General features: G+C 51.9%; 1 protein-coding gene across 1 annotated transcript in view; it reads left to right on the forward strand.

The window, feature by feature from the left end:
• Positions 1-22,047, forward strand: part of LMLN (leishmanolysin like peptidase) — a 431,292-nt gene that overhangs the window by 315,757 nt on the left and 93,488 nt on the right. The window contains exon 12 of the mRNA XM_085647501.1: positions 13,510-13,620. Coding sequence (XP_085503627.1) covers positions 13,510-13,620 — 111 coding nt within the window. The remainder of the gene's footprint in view (positions 1-13,509; positions 13,621-22,047) is intronic.

Here is a 22,047-nt window from a genome sequence, read left to right on the forward strand (position 1 = left end):
CTGATTGGAATGTTTTTATTTTGGTGTCAAACAATGTATTCAATCTTAATTTATTTTTCTAGATTTGTGTGGGAATTTTCTTGCATTGTGTTTTCACTTTATTACTGTTTGAAGTGCTCCATAACTACTTTACACATTGCCTCTAATTTAAGCCTGACTGCTTTTTGCCAAGCTACCAGAGAGTTTGAGCACAGGTTAAATTGGGGTTTGCCTGTGTTTCACCCTGACGGGAGGGATGACAAGTCAGTAGCGTACCCCAATAAAGCCTCTGCTTTAATATGCCTAACATTCAGTTCCAGCTTTTAAGGAATTCTTGCCCAAGTTCCCAGCCCTAACACAAGAAAATACAAAATGGGGCAATTAATGCTGGCTCTGATCTGAATCACTTAATATTTTAAGGGTAACTGTGTGTGAGGTACTTTCCAGGTCTGCGAAATACCTCTTATTCACTCAGAAATAAGCATAACATATGGAGCCTGTATTTTGTTTTCCTGGATAATTGCCACAGATATTGCCTGCCAGAATTGGTTTGGGGGAAGTTGTGTGGTTATGGCTATTTATTCCAACCAGTATTAACTCTTTGCAGAGAACACAGCAGACTCAAAATTCCAATCACTCCGCAAACTGGTTTCCTCAGGGACCAATTTCACCCTGTATTCTTAACAGAGGCCTAACTAGAGGATGAGGGAGAACTTGGGGAGAGGATGTAGCCTTATGGCTAGAGCAACGAACCTCGAAGCTGGGGAACCGGGTTCGAGTCTCGGCAGGGATGCTCAACATCCTGTGATTCTGGGCAAAACACTTAACCTCCCTGTGCCTAACAAAAAAAATAACTAATGTGTCCATCTGTAACAAAACTGGTGCTCATGAAAAGCGCTCTGATACCAGATATCTTTGGATCTGAAAGAGACATGTTAGTGATAGATTCCTTACCTTAGAATTACCCCCAGGCGTCAGACTGGATATGGAAAGTTTTTGTCAGCAGTACCCCTGCGTGTCGGAAGGTGGCGTTGTGCAGCTCCGCGTCCGTCGTAGGCGCCGTGATCACTGGGATGACGTTGCGGCAGCTACTTAGACGCCGCCCTCGCGTGCTGAAGTCAGTTCTTTTTCCACACCAGCAAGCGCAGATCCGGAGAGAGCGATACCCCCAGTCAATTTTCGACTGAGTTTTTGGGGATCTTTGTCTCTGTCTTTTTTGAGTCTATCGACTCCTGGTGTTGTAGGGATGCCCGATTTCAAATCTTGCGAACTTTGTCCCTGCATGATGTCAGTGACGGACCCGCACCACGAGTGTCTCTACTGCCTGGGGCACGACCATGACCCCACGTCGTGCCCCGACTGCCGGGCCATTGCTCCGGAAACCTTGCAGGAGCTGTCCCGAAACTTGCTTGAGGCCCGGGAGTCGGCTCCGCGCCGTTCAAGGTCCCGGTCCCGTGGGAGGTCGAGGGACTGGTCGCAGAGCCACCACCATCATTCAATGAAGTCTTCGCACTCAGGGTCAGGTAAGACAAAGCACAAGAAGTCGAAGAAGTGCTGTCGCTCTTCGCCTTCCCCCAGCCTGTCGCGTGACATGGCTGAGGGTGCGGGTGGTGCCGCCCCCGTGGCTCCGGTGGAGCCTACGGAGTTGCCGACTGCCTACCTGCCTGTCCCGGGTCCGTCTGCTAGTCCAGCCCAGCTGCAGGACTTTCTGTCAGCCATGGATCACCTCTTTGGCCCGTCGGGCCCTGCCGGCGCGCCTTCGGGTCCCGCGGGTTCGACTGGGGGTCCTCGCCCTTCTTCGGCGATGGCTCCGGCCCGACGTCGTCGACGGCTCCAGCCTCGGCGCAGCGAGACCCCCATGGATCCATGCATGGATCCCCGCAGACGTTGGTTGACCTCGTATGACCTCCACCGACGGTTACGGCACCGCCGCGGGCGTTGTCCGGCCCCCCGGCCTATGTCTTCCCTGGCTTCCACCCCGACATGGAGACGGTGCCAGACCGGTGTCGATCAACGCCATTTCCGACGCCGATGGGGAATTTCTATCCCTTTCTCCATCCTCCTCCTTCTTTCCCGCCTGCCCAGCAGGTTACGGAGTACGGGGAGGACTAGGAGAGGTCTGAAGACCCTCTCGCAGCCCAATGCGAGTTAGACCCGGACTGGGCAGAGGATTTGGAGGACGCAGGTGGACTGGATTTTTCTCCAGAACCTGGCGCACTGTCTCCTTCTACTGTGGCTACGGAGGAGGGTTGTACTTATTCAGTGAGGTTGCGTAGGGCATCTGATGCTCTCCTCCTCTAGCTCCCTACAGTGGCCGTCAGGACTAACCTGACTAAAGTGCTTCGGCCGACGGCTTCCTCTGTGGAGCCGCTGCTTCCCTTTAATAACGCGCACTCAGACGTTCTTTTGGGCACCTGATCCAGGCCCAACACAGGGGCTCCTGTGGATAGGAACGTGGTCTTTACGCCATCGCCCGGCCCCGGGCAACCCCAATTTCCTCTCCCAACACCCTACCCCTGAGAGCTTGGTTGTCCAAGTCTCTGTGTCCCTGAGCGCATTCCCTTCCCCACCTCCGGACAGGGAATCCAAGAAACTGGAGCAGTTTGGGAAGAAGATGTTCGAGGCATATCAGCTGCAGATTATACACTGTGCATAGCTCGCCATCTGGTGTTGGGCCCGGATGTTTGCAGTTTGTTTTTCCTCTTGGAAAGTCTTTGGAAGTCACGAGTTCGGTGACTCCCCCTCTGGTTCGTATTGCGCATGGGCTTCGGCTCCATCCTCACATTGTTTTTTTCCGCCATCGGGCTCGGATGTAATACTTCGCGCTCCGGTTCCGAACTTCCCAGTTCAACGATCGACGCAAAAATCCTCGCTCATCGAGCTTCTTCAGATAATAAATCATCTTATTCATCTTCTCTTCGGCACTTCTTCGATTCCGGTCGTCGACGGCGGCCTTCGGGCCTATTCCGGCTCCGGTCCCGGCTGATGGAAAGAACTCCCTTAAAGAAGTGCCCTCGATGTGGGTCCAAGTTTCCCCACACCGACCTTCATGAGGTGTGCAACTTCTGCCTCTCCCCAGAACACGAGGCCCGAGACTGTCCCGCCTGCAAGTCTTTTCGCTCAAAAAAGACTATTCGAGATCGACGGGCTAGACACAACATGGCGCACTCCTCGACCTCCGCTCCAGTCGACATCTTCGGGGACGACGTCGAAGCTCCGGGACAGCAGGACGTCGAACAGGAGGACGACGACCTCGTCAGCGCTTCCGAGGCCGACGACTCAGATGTGGAGGACATCACCCCGGCGCAGTGGGTCGTGAGTACAATACCCCCTCCCACGGCCACGCCGATACCGAAAAAGGCTTTGGTCACACCTTCGCCTCCGGACCTAGGCAAGACCAAGGACACTGCTTCTCACACCCCACCTTCGGGCCCGGTAAAGAAGCCTATTAAGCCTTCCAGCAGCTCGGGCTCGAGCCAGCCGACCACCAGTGCCGAAGAAAAAATCGGCCTCCACCTCGAACCCGGCACCGAAGTCTTGGATGTCGAAACCTGCTCCTCCGGTGCCGACCAAACATCACAAGGCTCTCGGCACCGACCAAAAAATCGGAGGTTCCAAAGAAGCACGGCTTCGATAAGCCTAAAAAGCCGTCGGCCCCGAAACCTTCGGCACCGACCGAACAACCAGTGTCGCAGGAACTTTTCACACCGGATCCTCTGCAGAAAACACTCACCAAGGATCCAAAAACTGGACACTTGACATTGTCTTAAAAAAAGAGGCACTTGGACAAACCAGCTCCACCTCCACCTCCAAAGAGAAAGGACATTGCTACCTCTCCTTTCAGGGTGCCTTCCCCACCTCCTCCACCCTCTCCACCTCCACCCCCTCCACCTCTTCGTTCCCCCACCTTGTCTCCTGTCCCAGACGATTTGGGTGACCCTTTTTATGATCCAGCAGATGTGCCACAAGACCCCACCCCTACTGGATCTCCAGACCCATGGGATGGTTATAACAATCCGGACATCCCAGATGTCCCACAGGATGACCTTTACCCATCTAGGCCATCCCCACCTGAAGATTCCTTGGGCTTTCACCATTTGTTACAAAGGGCGGCACACTACCACGGGGTGGAGTTACATACTGACCCAGTGGAGGAGGATTTTCTCCTAGACACCTTTGACGATGCACATAGGTCTACTGCCATTCTACCTATGTTAAAGGGCGTAATTAAACATGCACCTGAGGTTTTTAAAGACCCAGTCAGGGCTAGGGTCCTAAACCCTCGTATAGAGAAGAAATACAAAGCCGCCCCCACCGACACTTCTTACATTAAAGGCCCTGCACCATTGGATTCCCTAGTGGTATCTACAGCTAGGAAGCGCTCAAACTCTCAGGCGTCAGGCGAAGCGCCCTCACCTGACAAAGAGTCCAAGCTCCTAGATGCGTCAGGGAAGCGCACTGCGTCACAAGCTGCCAATATATGGCATATCGCCAACACACAAGCACTGTTGGCCCGATACGACAGGGCGCATTATGATGAGCTAGAGACCATCATGCACCATCTCCCTGAAAAGTACAAGACTAGGGCTAATGAACTGATTCAAGAGGGAAAAACAATAACTAACACCTCGATACGCTGTGCCCTAGATGCAGCAGATACAGCCTCCAGGGCCATAAACACCAGTGTCCTTCGCCGTCTCCATGCCTGGCTCAGTGTTTCAGGGTTTAAACCGGAGGTACAAGCCTCTATATTAAACCACCCATTTGACCAAGATCATCTATTTGGCCCCAAAGTAGACGAAGCCCTCGAAAAGATGAAAAAAGATACAGACACGGCGAAATCCATGGGAACCCTGCAGTCACATACTCCCAGGCGCTCCTTTCGCCGCTCTTCCTTTTGGGGCATGGGCAGAGGCTACTCCTCGGATAGTGCATCCACGTCCTAGAAATCCCCTCCTCAATCTACCTTCACAAAGGGTTATCAAAGAGGCGGATACAGAGGCAATAATAATAAGGGCAGAGGCAAAACAAATACCGCCCGCTCTGCCACACCTCCTGCCCAATGACTTTCCCCCGCTCCCTCCAGACCATTCCACTCCGGACGGAGGCAGAATACAACATTTCCTTCACGTCTGGGAGACAATCACCTCAGACAGATGGGTGACACAAATTATTCAGTCAGGGTATTGCCTAGAATTAACATCTACCCCCCCTCCCCCCCCCCAAACATTCCACCCAGGCACCGCCCTATGTCTCAAGAACATACTGCGCTACTAACACAAGAGGTGATCTCCCTCCGGCAAAAAGGAGCAATAGAGCAGGTCCCCATAAATCAACAAAATTTAGGGGTCTACTCCCTGTACTTTCTGATTCCAAAGACGGATGAGACTCTACGACCTATCCTAGATCTCAGACCTCTAAACACCTACATACATTCAGACCATTTTCACATGGTAACCCTTCAACAGGTTCTTCCACTCCTCTCCCAGAACGATTTCCTCACCACTCTGGATTTGAAAGACGCATACTTTCAAATCCCAGTACACCAGTCTCACAGAAAGTACCTCAGATTTGTGGTGGACGGGCAACACTAACAGTTCAAGGTGCTCCCGCTCGGGGTAACAACAGCACCAAGGGTTTTCACCAAGTGCCTAGCAGTAGTGACTGCACACCTCAGAAGACAGCACATTCACATCTTCCCGTATCTGGACGACTGGCTGATAAAAGCCACGTCCTACCAACAATGTGTGCAACATACCGCCGCTACGGTCCAACTACTTCACCAGCTAGGTTTCACGGTGAACCATCAAAAATCCCACCTGGTACCATCACACACAAAACAATATCTCGGAGCCACCATAGACACCTCAAACGCCATAGCCTATCCCAATCCTGCCAGGATTGCAAAAATACAGGCTCTGCGTCAAAAATTCCTATGTCAACACTCTCTCCCAGCAAGAGTGTTTATGCAGCTCATAGGGATGATGGCCTCTTGCATCTTTATAGTCGCCCATGCAAGACTCCAAATGCGTCCACTCCAAGAGTGCTTAGCGCGCCAGTGGAACCAGGCCCAGGGACAACTGACAGATCTGGTGTTGGTAAACGGTCGCACCCATCGCTCTCTGCAGTGGTGAAACACCACAAACCTTTCCAGAGGTCGACCGTTCCTGGACCCGGTCCCACAAATAATCCTAACAACAGATGCATCGCTCTCCGGCTGGGGAGCTCATCTGTTACATCTCACAGCACAAGGCACATGGACGCCGCAACAGAAGTTACTCCACATCAACCATCTGGAGTTACTGGCGATCTTCCTCGCCCTAAAATCCTTCCAGACGCAGATTTCAGGCAAGGCAGTCCTCATTCGCACAGACAACATGACTGCCATGTACTACATTCAAAAACAGGGGGGCACACACTCTCCACAGTTCTCTCAGTTAGCACAGAGCATATGGAGATGGGCAATTCCACAAAAGATTTTTATCCTAGCCCAACACGTCCCAGGAGTCCAAAACACCGTGGCAGATCTGCTCAGCAGGCAGACACAGCATATCCACGAGTGGGAACTTCACCCACAAGTTTTTCACCCGTTCTTTCAGGAGTGGGGGCATCCACACATACACCTATTCGCCACCCACGAAAACAAAAAATGCCCAAGCTTCGCCGCCAGATATCCACACCCATTGTCCAAAGGCAATGCGATATGGATGAACTGGTCAAACAAATTTGCATACGCTTTTCCACCTCTCCCACCAATTCCATTAGTGGTGCGAAAGCTACAACAGCATACCCTAACTCTGATCCTAGTAGCTCCAACATGGGCCAGACAACCGTGGTACACCACACTGCTGGAACTCTCAGTAGTACCACTCCAAAAGCTACACCTCTCATCATGCCTCCTAACCCAGAACCATGGAGAGATCAGGCACCCGGACCCAGCTTAGCTCAACCTTGCGATCTGGCTCCTGAGGTCCTAGAATTCGGATACCTTAACCTTCCCCCTGATTGCATGAACATTATCAGGGAAGCTAGACGCCCTACTACTAGAGCGTGCTATGCAGCAAAGTGGAAAAGATTTGTTGTTTACTGCCACAACACAATCAATCCTTTAAATGTATCCATACAGCACATTATATGTTATTTACTCCATTTACAAAGGTGTAACCTAGCATATACTTCCATTGGGTTACACCTCGCTGCAATTGCTGCTTATTTACAGAACAGGCAGCACCTCTCACTTTTCAAAGTGCCTGCCATCAAAGCCTTTATGGAAGGCCTCAAAAGAGTAGTTCCACCCAGAGTACCACCCTCACCTGTCTGGAACTTGAATATAGTCCTCACACGGTTAATGGGACCCCCTTTCGAACCATTATATAAATGTGAGCTGCAATTTCTCACATGGAAAACACTTTTCTAGTGGCCATCACTTCCCTCAGAAGGGTTAGTGAAATACAAGCACTCACTATACAGGAACCTTTTCTCCAGATGCATCACAACAAGGTTGTACTCCGCACCAACCCCAAATTTCTACCCAAAGTCATTTCTCCATTCCATCTAAACCAGTCGGTAGAATTACCAGTCTTTTTCTCGCAACCCCAAACAGTTGCGGAAAGGGCCTTACACACACTGGATGTTAAAAGGGCTTTACTTTACTACATCCAGAGGACACAACTTTTCAGGAAAACCAAACCGCTATTTGTCTCCTTCTCCCCACCACACAAAGGCAACCCTATTTCTAAATCAGGGATAGCTAGGTGGATTGTAAAATGCATACAGATTTGCTACCACAAAGCAAAACGAACGCTATCTGTTCCCCCTAAAGCCCACTCTACAAGGAAGATAGGGGCTTCTATGGCATTCCTAGGGAACATACCACTAGATGACATCTGCAAAGCAGCGACATGGTCAACACCGCACACCTTCACAAAACATTACTGTGTAGATGTGCAAACCAAGCAACAAGCTAGTGTGGGCCAAGCTGTACTAAAAATACTATTTCAAACAACTGCAACGGATGCCGGTGGTCGCCGCTAGGGTTGGGTACTGCTATATAATCTATGCACAGTGTATAATCTGCAGCTCATATGCCTCGAACGGAATATGCTACTTACCAGTATGCATCTGTTCTTGGCATGTAGAGCTGCAGATCTATACACGCCCACCCGCCTCCCCGGCTACCTGTATCCGTTCCAGCCTTATCTTATTTAGATACAATACACATTGGTTTCTTTACTGTTACTACTACGCTCCATCTTTCCCTGCTGGCGAAAAACAATCTGAGGATGGATCCGAAGCCCATGCGCAATACGAACCAGAGGGGGAGTCACCGAACTCGTGACTTCCAAAGACTTTCCAAGTGGAAAAACAAACTGCAAACATCCGGGCCCAACACCAGATGGCGAGCTATGCACAGTGTATAGATCTGCAGCTCTACATGCCAAGAACAGATGCATACTGGTAAGTAGCATATTCCTTTCTCTTCCGCCAGTTCAGGGTTGCGGTCTGTGAACACCGCTTGCCTCTTGGGCTGTTATTCCCACTCTTTGTGGGATACGGTGGCACAGGTGCTGTCTCAGTGTCCGGAGGAGGCCCGGACGGTGCTCTCCAAAGCTATTGCTGAAGGGAGGGATGCAGCCAAGTTCACGATTCGTTGTGGTCTTGACACCGCTGACTCGCTGGGCAGAGCGATTTCCACGACAGTGACGCTACGCTGTCACGCCTGGCTGTGGACAACTGGCTTTTCAGAAGATGTCCATAACACTCTGATGGACATGCCTTTTGATGGCCCTCGCCTTTTTGGAGACAAGGCAAATAGTGCGTTGGAGCACTTTAAGGGCTCACTGGCTACGGCCAAGTCCCAGGGCCTTTCGGCCACGAGCACTTCTTCGTCTTCTGCTTTTCGCTCCTTTCGTGGCCACAGAAGGGGCGCCCAAACACGTTTGTTTCAGAGCCACAGGCCTGCGCAGCAGCAGTCTCTGCACAGCCACGGAGGTGAGACCCGCCGAGGTGGGTCACGGGGCCAGCGGGTGGGTCAGTCCACCACCACCACCCCTGCCACCACTGCCTCCAAACCTTCCTAGTCCGGTGTTTCAGGCCCATCAAACACCAGTAGGCGGCAGGAATCGCCATCACCTCCCTCACTGGCGCACCTTCACTTCGGACAGGTGGGTTTTACAGATAGTCCGAAGGGGCTACTCCCTCCCCTTCGAGACTACTCCTCCAGCCATGCCAACACAGTTCCACCGCATGTCGGGAGATCACTTGACACTTCTCCAGCAGAAAGCTGAGGCCCTCTTGGCCAAGGGGGCCATTGAGCGTGTTCAGATGCCAGAAGTGGGTCTTGGTTGTTATTCCCACTACTTCCTGGTTCCAAAGAAGAACAAGGGCCTGCGTCCTATCGTAGACCTTCGGAACGTCAATAGCTTCCTCCGGAAGGGGAAGTCTAAAATGCTCACAGTTGCTCAGGTCTTGTATGCCCTAGACTCGCAAGACTGGTTGGTAGCGCTGGACTTGCAGGACGCTTACTTTCATATCGCCCTCCGGCATTACCTGCAGTTCACGGTAGGCCACGAGCACTTTCAGTTCACGTTGCTCCCTTTTGGCCTTACCAGCGCCCCTCGGGTGTTCACAAAAGTGATGGCGGTGGTCGCAGCTCATCTGTGCAGATCAGGGGTTTCAGTCTTCCACTATCTCGACGACTGGTTGTTAAAGGCGGGCTCGCCCCAGGCAGTCGTCTCCCACCTCCAGACTACGGCCGACCTCCTGCATTTGCTGGGGTTCTCCCTCAACGTGCCGAAGTCGCACCTGATTCCCTCTCAGAAGCTCCTCTTTATCGGAGCGGTTCTGGACACGGCACGGTTTCGGGTTTATCCTCCCGATCAGCGAGTCCGGGACATTCGGGCTATGATTCAGATTTTTCGGCCCTTGTCCTGGGTTTCGGTCAGGATGACCTTGAGGCTGCTGGGCCTCATGGCCTCCTGCATCCTGCTGACCAATATGCCAGATGGCATATGCGGGCTCTGCAGTGGGACCTGAAGTTCCAGTGGGTGCAGCATCAGGGGAACCTGTCCGAGTACGTCCAGATCTCGGAGGACACTGCACGACAATTGCAGTGGTGGCTCACGAACCAGCATTGGGTCAGCGGCAGATCGCTCTCCCTTCCCCAACCAGAGCACACAGTGGTTACAGATGCGTCCCTTCTGGGATGGTGCGGCCACATGGGAGAGGCGGAGGTCAGAGACCTCTGGTCTCCAACGGAGTCCAACCTCCATATCAACCTTCTGGAGCTCCGGGCAATCCTACTTGCACTAAAGGCATTCCTTCCCTCTGTCAAGGGGAGAGTAGTGCAGGTGTTCACAGACAACACCACTGCCATGTGGTACTGTAACAAGCAAGGCGGGGTGGGGCCGTGGACCCTATATCAGGAGGCTCTGCGTCTTTGGACATGGCTGGAACATCAAAACATTTCTTTGGTGGTTCAACACTTGGCAGGTTCTTTTTTTTGTTTTGAAAATTGTTTTTATTAGTCAACAAACACATAAATTGACGGCCCCTGTATCCCCAGAGGTATCGGCCCAAGCAGCACACTAATCATGACATTGACAGTTTTATCATAATAGGATACTTGGAATGCATTTCAGATGAAAACCAACTCCCCAACTCTTCCCCCCCACCTCCCAGCTCCCTCCCCCCGACCGCACCATACTGTATCCAACCAACGATAGCGTGTATGAGCATAAGCCGGACAGATCCATCCCCAGTCCCTGCGTGTACCCCCCCCCCCCCCCCTCCGGGGGAAGCTAGATGAGCCTCTCCTCCCGCTCCACTGGAATTGGCAGGTTCTTTGAACGCCAGGGCGGACAAACTCAGCCTCCGGTGCATGATGGATCACGAATGGCGTCTTCACTCTGAGGTGGCGCAAGGTCTCTTTCAACAGTGGGTAGAGCCTTGGTTAGATATATTTGCCACTGAAGAGAACGCGCAATGTCAGCAGTTCTGCGCGTTGGAATTTCCATGGCGGCACTCGCTCGGCGACGCTTTTCGTCACGAGTGGAGTTGCGGTCTATTGTACGCCTTTCCTTCCATACCACTTCTACCAAGAGTGCTGAAGATGATCAGGCGCGACCGGGCCCAAGTCATTCTTGTGGCCCCAAACGGGGCTCGAAGAGTTTGGTATCCCGAGCTAATCAGTATGAGCGTGGATTCCCCGATCCGACTGCCTCTTCGGGAGGATCTTCTGTCGCAGCAGCAGGGGACGGTCCTCCACCTCCTTGCGTGGAGATTGAGCGGCGACAGTTGATTCCATTTCACTTGCCTCCTGAAGTCTGTGATGTCATTCTGGCAGCCAGGCGTCCCTCCACTAAATCGGTATACGCCTGCAGGTGGAACAAATTTGTGGCATGGTGCCCAGCAAAGTCTGTGGATCCTCTTTCTGCCCCTCTTTCAGAAGTCCTTTTGTTCCTTCTTTATATGGCCCGGCATGGCCCTGCTCTGGGCACTATTAAGGGCTACCATTCTGCGATTTCAGCCTTTCTCAGGCTCCCTGATCAGCCCTCTCTTTTCATATCCCCTGTTGTAAATAGATTACTCACCGTTTCCCTCCTATTCCTTTTGTGATGCCGCAGTGGGACTTGAATCTTGTTCTTACCTATTTGATGTGCTCTCCCTTTGGGCCGCTTCACAACTGTCCTCTTTGTTTACTAACCTTAAAGACTGCTTTCCTGGTTTCCATCATCTCCGCTAGGCGCATGAGTGAGCTCCATGCTCTTTTCTGTAAACCTCCCTTTCTGTCTGTTCATTCGGACAAGGTTGTGCTCCGCACTCGTCCTTCCTTTTTGCCAAAGGGCCTTTTTGCCTTCCATATAGGGCAAACTATCACCTTGCCCACTTTCTTTCCGCCTCCGCACCCTTCCAGAGAGGAAGAGAGGCTCCACCGTCTGGACCCAAACCGTGCGCTCTTGTTTTACCTTAATCTCACACTACAATTCCAGGTGGATGACCAGCTCTTTGTTGGCTATGTAGGCCCCAAGAAAGGTCAGGCTGTACACAAGAGAACAATCTCCCGCTGGGTCGTCTTGTGTATAAAAGCCTGTTATTCTCTGGCTAAAAAGGAGCCTCCGTGGGGCTGCGGGCCCATTCCACCAGGGCAACAGCAGCTACTACTGCATTCGGACGTGGTGTCTCCCTGCAAGACATCTGTCAGGCAGCCACGGGTGGGCATCGCAGCACACTTTTACTAAGCATTATCGCCTTGATAGCCAAGTCCGGAGAGACTGCTTCTTTGGGCGTTCTGTTCTCCGTGACTTTCTGGTGTGATCTAGATTGCTGGGGTATCTATTCTAAGGTAAGGAATCTATCACTAACGTGTCTCTTTCAGATGCACAAGTTACTTTCCTTCGGTAACGATATATCTGTAAGAGACATTAGTTAGTGATAGATTCCTTACCGCCCCACCCAGCCTCCACGTTCTGCGAACTGATTTCTAGGGTTAAGGTCATCCCTTTCAGGGCCCTAGTTTCAATGCACCAGTGGTCAGTATCGTGCATGGCTCTGCGTTCCTGGCACAGAAAGTCGTGTACAGAACTGACGTCCGCGCATGAGGGCGGCATCTAAGTAGCTGCAGCGACATCATCCCGGCTATCACAACGCCTACGACGGATGCGGAGTCGCACAACGCCACCTACCGACGTGCAGGGGTACTGCTGACAAACTTTCCGGATCCAGTCTGACGCCTGGGGGTAATTCTAAGGTAAGGAATCTCACTAACTAATGTCTCTTACAGATATATTGTTACCAAAGGTAAGTAACTTGTGCGACAAGTCTACACTATGCAAAACTATTTAAAAAAAAAAAAATAATTTAAAAAAATAAGATTTGACACAGACAGCAGAACCAAAGCAGGATAGCTTTTCAGGCCCCAGTAGCAGATGAGTTGTAATGTAACCCATGTTTCTTGGAACATAACAGTCGGTAAGGATTACTAAACGTGGACATTTCTCGTTATGTCAACATTGCAGCAGGCAAGATGCATTTCATGCGGCACATTTACTGGAAGGGATGACGAGTCATTTCTCATTGTTTCAATATTGCAGCAGATCAGCCACATTTCATGAAGCAATGAACAGTTATCTTTTAACAGCCTATTTGAAGACTGTGACACTGAAGACTTCATGCTTTTAGAGGATATTGTGTTCTTTTAACTAGGTTTGTCTTGCTATGGTATCTTTCATAACTGTTTGCAAAGTTTCTGTCTTAAACCCTGGAGTGAGAAGAAACACCTTTCCTTTGTGTATTTTCTAACTAAAACTAACATAGCACCTGAAAGCTACTACCTGCATCTAATCGTGGGCATGAGTGAAACCCAATCATGATGGTTGTCTCTGTATAACAAGATGTACTTGTCACTCTAGCTGTGCATTCTTATGAGCTAGTGTTGTAGGTAGGTAGTTATATGCTCAGTGTGAATGTCTTATTCTAACTGTATTGAAGGCGTGTCTCAGTAGCAATGTTTGTTTGAAAATATTGTTTCAGGTGGTACAAAGCCAATTATAGTATGGCGGAAAAACTTGATTGGGGAAGAGATAAGGGCTGTGACTTTGTGATGAAGAGCTGTAAATTTTGGATGGACAAACAGCGAGAGGGGTAAGGATTGTTTCATTCAATTCAAAAGCTAATTATTCTCATCCCTTAGAAAAGTGTTTTGGTGCTGGAAGCTAATATGTATTTAGAGCAATCACAGGAGAAATGATCGCAAACTGTTCTTATTGTGCTCTCTATTTTCTTCTAGCCCAATTCATAATGGAACATGACTGAGCTAAACTTTTGCCCATTTAAAGTACTCTAGATGTGAATTAGCACCCACAAACATAGTATATAAAGATCAGTTGATAACAAACTTTAATCTTGTATTTCTTAGGAACAATTGCAGTCTGTAATGTAATCCAGGAAGCATAGTAGAACAGGATTTAAAGGAGTAAAATTGTTGCTGAACAAGGTCGTCAAGGGCCCTGTCCTAACTAGCAATCATCAAGCCAATATGTCTGGTTTGCATTTTGATTTGCATTGTGAGTTATGAGCCAGTGTTGTTTACTTTGACAATGCTTCTTAGCAGCGGTTCAGAAGAAGCATGAGAAGGAGCGACCAGGATCACTGAACAGCAGCAGCTGCTCCTTGCATTCCGGTGGTGACACCGTAGGAAGAAGAGTACATCCAGATACACAAGAGCGTGTCAGTGAGACTAAAATGCTCCTGTGGGCTGAGCCAAGATGTGATTGGCAGTGTCTCAGGTCAGTGGCAGCAATTTAGGGCTGACTCAGTCATGCAGCCTCTGCTGTGGATTTGCAAAATCTCTAAGGAAATAAACATTCGGTTTCCTAACGTTCAGTCCATCTGGAGCTGCTGGGTCTTCTCTTATTATTGTATGGGTTTCCTGTCAAATCCCTTTTTTTGTTAAAAAAATGTCCCTTCCCAAGCCTTCAGTCTTTCAGCCATGTGCAAAAAATGTCTTTGTTGGTTACAGACCTACATTACAGTTGTTGGTGATGCCTCAGATGAGACCAAACTGTGGTGGTGTGGTCAGCAAAACAACGATGGATTAAACCCAGATCCTTGTGACTGGGGGTGAATGTTTGCATTGTTCAGCATTCCGTCCATCATGTGTTCCTTTTGCTTTTGTCACCCTAAGTGGGAAGGGTATGCCCAGACGTGCGCCACTGGATTCAAGCTAGCCTGGCTGATGAGGGGTGAGGCTCCGAAACCGGTCCCAGGATGCTTGTTTCCGCTCCAGGGAGGACCTGGCTTGGCAGTTCAGGGTGGACTGTTCCCATGAGGGACATGGTCAAGACTGATTTGCATATGGCTGGGTCCAAACTGGGGTGGCGTGGTGAGCAAAAGAACGATGGATTAAGCCCAGATCCTTGTGACTGGGGGTGAATGTTTGCATTGGTCAGCATTCGTCCATCATGTGTTACTTTTGATTCAGATCAAACCATGTCATCAGTGGTTGCACTCAGTGCCCTTATTCTGGCGCAATACTTTCTGGTGTGGGACAGCATTGTTTCTGTCTTTTAAGGAGGAGTCTGGCTAAAATGCAACTCAAATAAGCACTTTGGGAGGTATTCTTTAGGGAGATCAAAGGGCACAGGAAATATAAAACATTTTTCTCATCAGGAACATAAAGAGAAAAGGAGACATACAGGAAATTGTTGTTCTTGCTTCAGACCTGATCCCTCATAGTGGAGAAACTGAAGCTTGGCTTAACCTAAGCAAGCTACCTATTTCTGCTGGGGCTTGAACAGAACAAATCTAACAAGCCATACTGTCAGTCATTCCATCACACAGACCATCTTGTGCACCCTCAGGACCTGCTGCTGCCCCAGTGGTGCAGCACTAGTGACTTCGACCCTAAGCATGACTGTTCTGATAACTACAAGTTCAACAGCACCCAGCGTAGTTGTTAGAACACATTCAACACCTGCGGCATGCAGCTCTTTTAGTAGCATAGGGCACTCAAAATGTTTTTGGGAGGAGGAAAGACACTATCGGCATATGTGTGTAGACCCCCAAAGACGCACCTATTACTGACCTTATCTTAAAAACAGGCGGAAGAGGTAGGCCCTGCTAATTAGCAAAAATTGAGATGTCAGAGATGAAGAAAGAAACAAAGCCACAGATGCACTCAAGGTTCATGTTTAGTGCTGACTCAAATGCCTTTGAAAGGAATTTCTTACTGCTAGCCCACCCGGAATGAGGATGAAGACAATAAACCAAATAACTTACTGCTGCAGGAGTAGTCATAAGTAAGGCTCCTTGTTGATCACCATGAATCGGAGAGGACTTAATGCCTCCACAGGGTGAGATTTTCCAGTTGTTTTGGGTCATATCACACAAGAACAAACTACTTTTTTGCTGTAATAAAAAGATCTGTGGTGCCTTAAGAGCTCTCTTTGTATTCTGAAAAGTAGAATTTGTATGTGTTCAATCAAATCCTGCCTTAGGAGCTTCAGAGGTGGTTCTTTTATTCAGTGAAGTGCTCCCTAACACAGACTTGCAAGCTTGGGAGAAATGTCAATCGATGCTTGCAGTGGCTTGACATGCTGAAAAGAAACACATCTGCACCCAGAGGTCTAGTGCTTCTTAGATATTCTCACAGCCATTTGCCATTGTTTTTTTTTTTTGAAAATTTTATTGAACAATAAATCAATTACAAGCATGGGCCTACAACCACCAGGGCCGGCCGCTAGATTCCGAAAGGATCATACAGTACTTAAGGCAGTAGTCGACTCCCGGGGCCCGGTCCCGTACACGGCTCCGGATAGTACTAGGGAAGCAGGATACATAGGTTTAACATAAATAACAAATAAAAACAAAAGGCGAGGCATAAGGACAAAAAGTGTGGGTCAGGCTACCTCCGGGGGACTCTACTTCAGACCTTCAAATAGCTATCAAGAGGAAGGAGTACTGATAGGTCGGGGGGGGGTCACGGGAGAGGAACGTCTATATTCGGTTATTCCAAAAGTCGCAAGGAACCATCAAGGGTCAGGGGGACAAAGCAATATCGGTGTCCACTAGGGGAGGAGTACAGATACCCCCACGATACGCGTTCCATTGCCCCCAGATTCTACCCCATGCCCCCGGTTTACCACGAGCCACATACACAGTCTTCTCCCTGAACATGCACCAGTCCATGTTCTCCTTCCATACGGACACGGTGGGAGGCCGCTGGGAACCCCATAGCTGCGCTATATCTCTCTTGGCAATCATGTTCCCCAGGGCCGCCCACCGAGTCTGAGCCGCGTTATAATCATTGGGCTCCCACACATTCAGGACACAGCGACGCACCTCTGGCAACAGCGCAACCCCGGTGACTTGTCCCATGACCACATGAACCCGGCGCCAGTATTCAGCCACCTCACGGCACTCCCAAAGGATATGGAGAAAGGTGGCACTGAGCCCACATCCCCGCTTACAGAGCCCGTCTTCAGAAAATCCCATCGAGACCAAACGGGGACCCGTCACATACACCCGGTGGAGAATCTTAAGCTGGACCAGGCGGAGACGGGCTGGAATGGCCACTTCCTTGGGGGACGACAGTGCGGACTGCCAGTCCTCGTCGTCCAGTTCCACCCCATCCCCCGTCCACGCCTCCCGGAGGCGCACCAAGAGGTCAGCCCGATTATTGATAAGTTTTTTATAAATTAAAGAGATAGTACTGTCGGGGACATGACCATCGAGTATGCGGTCCTCGAGGGGCGAAGAAGCCGGGATCTTGGTCCCCTCCCCAAAAACAGAGAGCAGGGCATGCCGAACCTGGGCGTAGCGAAAGAACTCCCTTTCCGTAAGTTCGTATTCGCTCTGGAGCGCCGCGAATGTTTTAACCGCACCCTTAATCCATAAGTCTCCCACTCTACTAATACCAATCGTGTCCCAACGTTCAAACCCCTTCGTTGTCCAGAGGCTTCCCAGTCGGTCGGAGGCAAACAGGGGAGTAGCACATGTTAATCGCTCACTCCAGCCCATGGCTACATTGGCCGCCCTCCAGATCCGTACCGCAATCTTAGTAGGGCCCGTAAGGGTCCGTCCAGCCGAGCTGGAGTAAAGTGCCCTGTTATAATTTCCGCCGGGAAGCAGGAATTTATCCATCTCATACGCCGGATTCAAGCCAGGCGCATACGTGGCATGGTTAATGGCCGATAGCTGTGAGGCCCAATAATACCTGCGAATGTCGGGAAGCGCGATGCCCCCGTCATACCAGGGGAGAGTAAGCTTTGCCAGAGCGATACGAGCCCGTCCGTCCCACACCAGTCTCCTCTGCAGGCTCTCCACCTCCCGAAAGTAGGACACAAGAATGACATCGAAGGAGTTCTGAAGTGCATAGAGGAATCTGGGAAGGGACATCATTTTAAACAGCGCTGCCCGACCCAGCGGGGACAAGGGCAGCTTACACCACCGAGCCGTGTCCTCCCTCAAACGCCGAAGTGGAAGCAGGAGATTCTGCTCATAGCGAGCCACCGGGTCCATCGAGACGTATATTCCCAGGTATTTAAAGCCGGACAGAGATAATTGGATCGGAAGCCGAGGCGGCAAGAGAGGAGGGTCGCCGGAGATAGGATAGACACAGGATTTAGACCAGTTGATCGTTAGACCCGAATTTCTCCCAAAGGAAGTCAGAACATCAAAGAGAACATTAAGCGACTGCCGCGGCGAGGTGAGATACAGGAGAATATCGTCTGCATACAATGAGACCCGATCCTCGAAGCCCGGGGCCCACCGGATCCCTCTGAGCGAGGGCTCCCAGCGGAGCCAAGCAGCGAGCGGCTCCAGGGCAAGAGCAAAGAGCAGAGGGGACAACGGGCACCCCTGCCTCGTACCCCTACCGAGAGCGAAGGGCCGAGAGACCCGACCATTAACCACCACCTGAGCCATGGGTCCCGTGTAAAGAAGCTTCACCCAGCCAAGAAATCCTTCCCCAAAGCCGAATTTGGTCAAGACAGCCCAGAGGAATGGCCACTCGATGGTGTCAAAGGCCATCGTGGCGTCTAAAGAAACCAGCACGGCCGGTTCGGAGAGGTACGCCGCCCTGGCGAGGGCGCCGTGAAGACGCCGCAAGTTAAGAGCGGTGTTACGGTGAGGGATGAAGCCGCATTGATCAGGATGAATCAGATCGCAGATGACGCTCAACAAACGATTGGCAAGGACTTTGGCCAGGATTTTAGGCTCTGCGTTTAGCAGTGAAATAGGCCTATAGGAGGCACAGCGGTCTCGTGGCTTACCGTCCTTGGGGATCACGACTATCGTAGCCAGACGCTGGTCGTCAGGCAGGGAGCCTGCCTCAAGGGACTCCTGAAACATACGACGGAGGAAGGGCGCGAGTTTATCCGGGCGCAACTTATATAATTCAATAGGCAGACCGTTGGGACCCATCGCCTTGCCCGAACGAAGGGACCGAATCGCAGATGCAATTTCATCTACGGACAAGGGGGCGTCCAGCTGCTCACGGTCTTCGACGGACAGGCAGGGCAAAGCAATATCCCTCAGCAGAAGGCAAGAGTCTTCCTCGTCCCTATCAGTCACCGGGGAGTACACGGCCCGGAGGTGGTCAGCAAAACATTCCACAATCTCGCCAGGCTCAGTCAGACACACTCCATCCGAGACACGCAGCTCCGGGACCACACGATTCACTCTCTCCTTCTTATCCAGCCACGCAATCAACTTTCCCGCCTTGTCCCCGGCATCATACAATCGACCCTGCTGCTCCCTATACATCGTTTTGGCAGCGTCAGTGACAAGAGACCTGTATTCAAACTGTTTCAGGCTGAGGGCATGGAGCCCGTCCGGAGTGACACCCGTCTCCAAGGCCGACTCCAGCCCCGAGATGTCAGTCTCCAGCTTCACCACTGCCTCACTCTTATGCTTCTTAGCCACCACTATCTGGGAGAGGGCGTGTCCGCGGATTACGGTTTTAAAGGCTTCCCACAGGGACCTTGCGGACGACACCGACCCCTCGTTTTCAAGGAAGTATTGGTCCATAGCCTTAACCAGACTGTCGCGAGTCGTAGGGTCTCGCAGGTACCACGGGTTGATGGGAGCGATCCGCCCTGCAGACCGCGACTCGGTGTCAAAGAGCAACCACAGCGGGGAATGATCGGAGATACCCCGCGCCAGGTGCCTAATCTCTCGTATCCGACCAGTCTGTGCCGCGGGCATAAGGAAATAGTCTAACCTAGAAAGACTCCCATGCGCCCCAGAGTGAAAGGTGTACTGACATTGGGTCGGATGCATTAATCTCCAACTATCTACCAGACCGAAGGTCTCCAGCAGTCCACCAAGCCATGCCTGGGCAGCGGGGAGGGCCCTGGGTGGGTGACGATCCAGGTCACCCGAAACCACCGAATTAAAGTCCCCGCCCATGAGCAAAAGACTATCCGGAAGTTCAAGCAGCATTCGACCCAAGTCCGCAAAGGTGGAGTTCTGGAGGCCCGGGGGGACGTAAACTGAGACCAAGGAAAGGGGCTGCCCCTCCCACCTTCCAGTCAGACACACATAGCGCCCTCTGTCGTCCGAGATTACCCCAGTGATATCCAACGGAAGTGAGGATCGCAGGAGAATGCCCACCCCCCTGGAACCAGTCGTGAAACCAGAATGGGCCACGAGGCGGTATCCCCCCCTGTTCATTGCATGACAAACATTACCAAACAGATGCGTCTCCTGGATAAACACCACATCAGGAGTCAGACGGCGCAAATACTGCAGTACTACACCCCGTTTGATACGGTCCCCCAACCCATTGACGTTCCACGACATCAGCCTCAACCCGTCCCCCCCCATCCCCTCCAGCAGATCAAAGGCCCCCCATTCAGTAGCACAGTTCCCGAATCTGGACAAAAATCAGTACCTCGCCCTGCAAACGAAAAACACACAGCAAAACAACCCCTCCCTCCCCCCAACCCCCCCCCCAAAAACAACTCCCTGCACCCCTGCGGGCCAGAAAACCCCCCCAACTTGCAGTGTGCCTGTCGCCCTCCTAACCCCATTCTACGAAAAGACCCCGGAGGAGGAAAGGGACCCGTCCCCGCCCGCCCCCCACACAGGTCCTAGCGAGACAAAATGAACAAAAGAAGTAAAACCCATCTGAACAATGCAAAATGGCAGAATCAAGGACCAAAAGTCACTCCAAAGGGGACCCGTCACCTTCGGCGCCCGCAGAGGGCCCAGGACGGCCACCTCTGTCCGGCAGCGAGTCCAGCCAGTCACTCACGGCCACAGGAGAGTCAAAAAAGGCAGTCCGATCCTCATGTTCCACTCGGAGTTTTGCAGGGTAGAGCATAGAGTACTTTAGGCCCAGTTCACGGAGACGACGCTTCACCCCCTGGAATCCCATCCGCTGTTTCTGGACAAGTTGGGTAAAGTCCGGATAAAAGTTAATGGATGAGTTCTCATGACGAACCGGGCCGTGGACCCGTGAGGCCTGCAGAATCGCATCTCGGTCTCTATAGTGGAACAGTTTGGCCACGATAGGCCTCGGGGGGGCCCCCGGCCGCGGCCGACCGCCCGGAACTCGATGTGCCCGCTCCACGGCAAAGAACTTGCTTAGGCCTGCAGGGGCCAACTGTTGGAGGATGAGTTCCTCGACCAGGAGGTCAACCGGGCGGTTGTCAGAGGACTCCGGTACGCCTATGACACGGATGTTGTTGCGTCGAGCCCGTCCCTCGAAGTCCTCCAGCCGCCGAGCCATCTGATCGTTGACCGCCTTAATGTCACCCAGCGCGGCCTGCAGGTCCGACACATCCGCACCAAGGGTGGAGGTCCGCGCATCGAGAGCCTGAACCCTCTCGTTCGTTTTGGAGAGGTCTGCCCGAATTAAGGTGACATCGATTGCCACCGTGTCGATTTTACGGGCCAGGGCCTCGTATTGCGTGGCGATGGTTTCCCTGATGCCATCAATGGCGCCCATGATGTCCTGCAGGGAAAGCTCCGGAGAAACGGTCGTGCCACCGCCGGCGGCATCCGGGGGGGGGGCCGGTCGCTCCAGGAGACCCTCTGCCCTGAGTGTAGCGGTCCATGTTGTTGGCCTGGACCGGTCCCCCGCGGAGGGAGGCCTTAGTCTTACGCCCCTCGGGGCCCCCCTTGCCCCCCATGTGGTCACGGATAACGAAGGGGACCGCCGATCAAGAGTCGTAGGGGCACCGGCACCGCAGACCAGCGCCTCACCAAGGACCACAAGATAGCGGTGCGGGGGGACCCAAGGCGATGGGCACACTAGTGGCCGGTGGAGACAAGGCCTCGTGCAGAGGCCAAGGAAACACCTCGCCACATCAAGTGCGTTCGCAGGCCAGCCCCCTGAAGTCCAAAGTGAAACCGAAAGTGGTAGAGCGGCCACTGGCACCGCACTGCAGCCGCTGTTGTTCAATTACGACACGGCTCCACGGTTCACCCTCGCCCCGGGCACCTCCGTCGGGTGGGTCCCAAAAGTTCGAACAACGACAAATCAGGATTCCCAGGTCCGATTCGAGTTCTGAAAAGAGATACGTGCTCAGCCGGTCTTCATCTGCCAGATTCCATAAACCACAT

Source organism: Triturus cristatus, chromosome 3_2 (assembly GCF_964204655.1).
Source record: "Triturus cristatus chromosome 3_2, aTriCri1.1, whole genome shotgun sequence".
NCBI classification, from domain to species: Eukaryota; Metazoa; Chordata; class Amphibia; order Caudata; family Salamandridae; genus Triturus; species Triturus cristatus.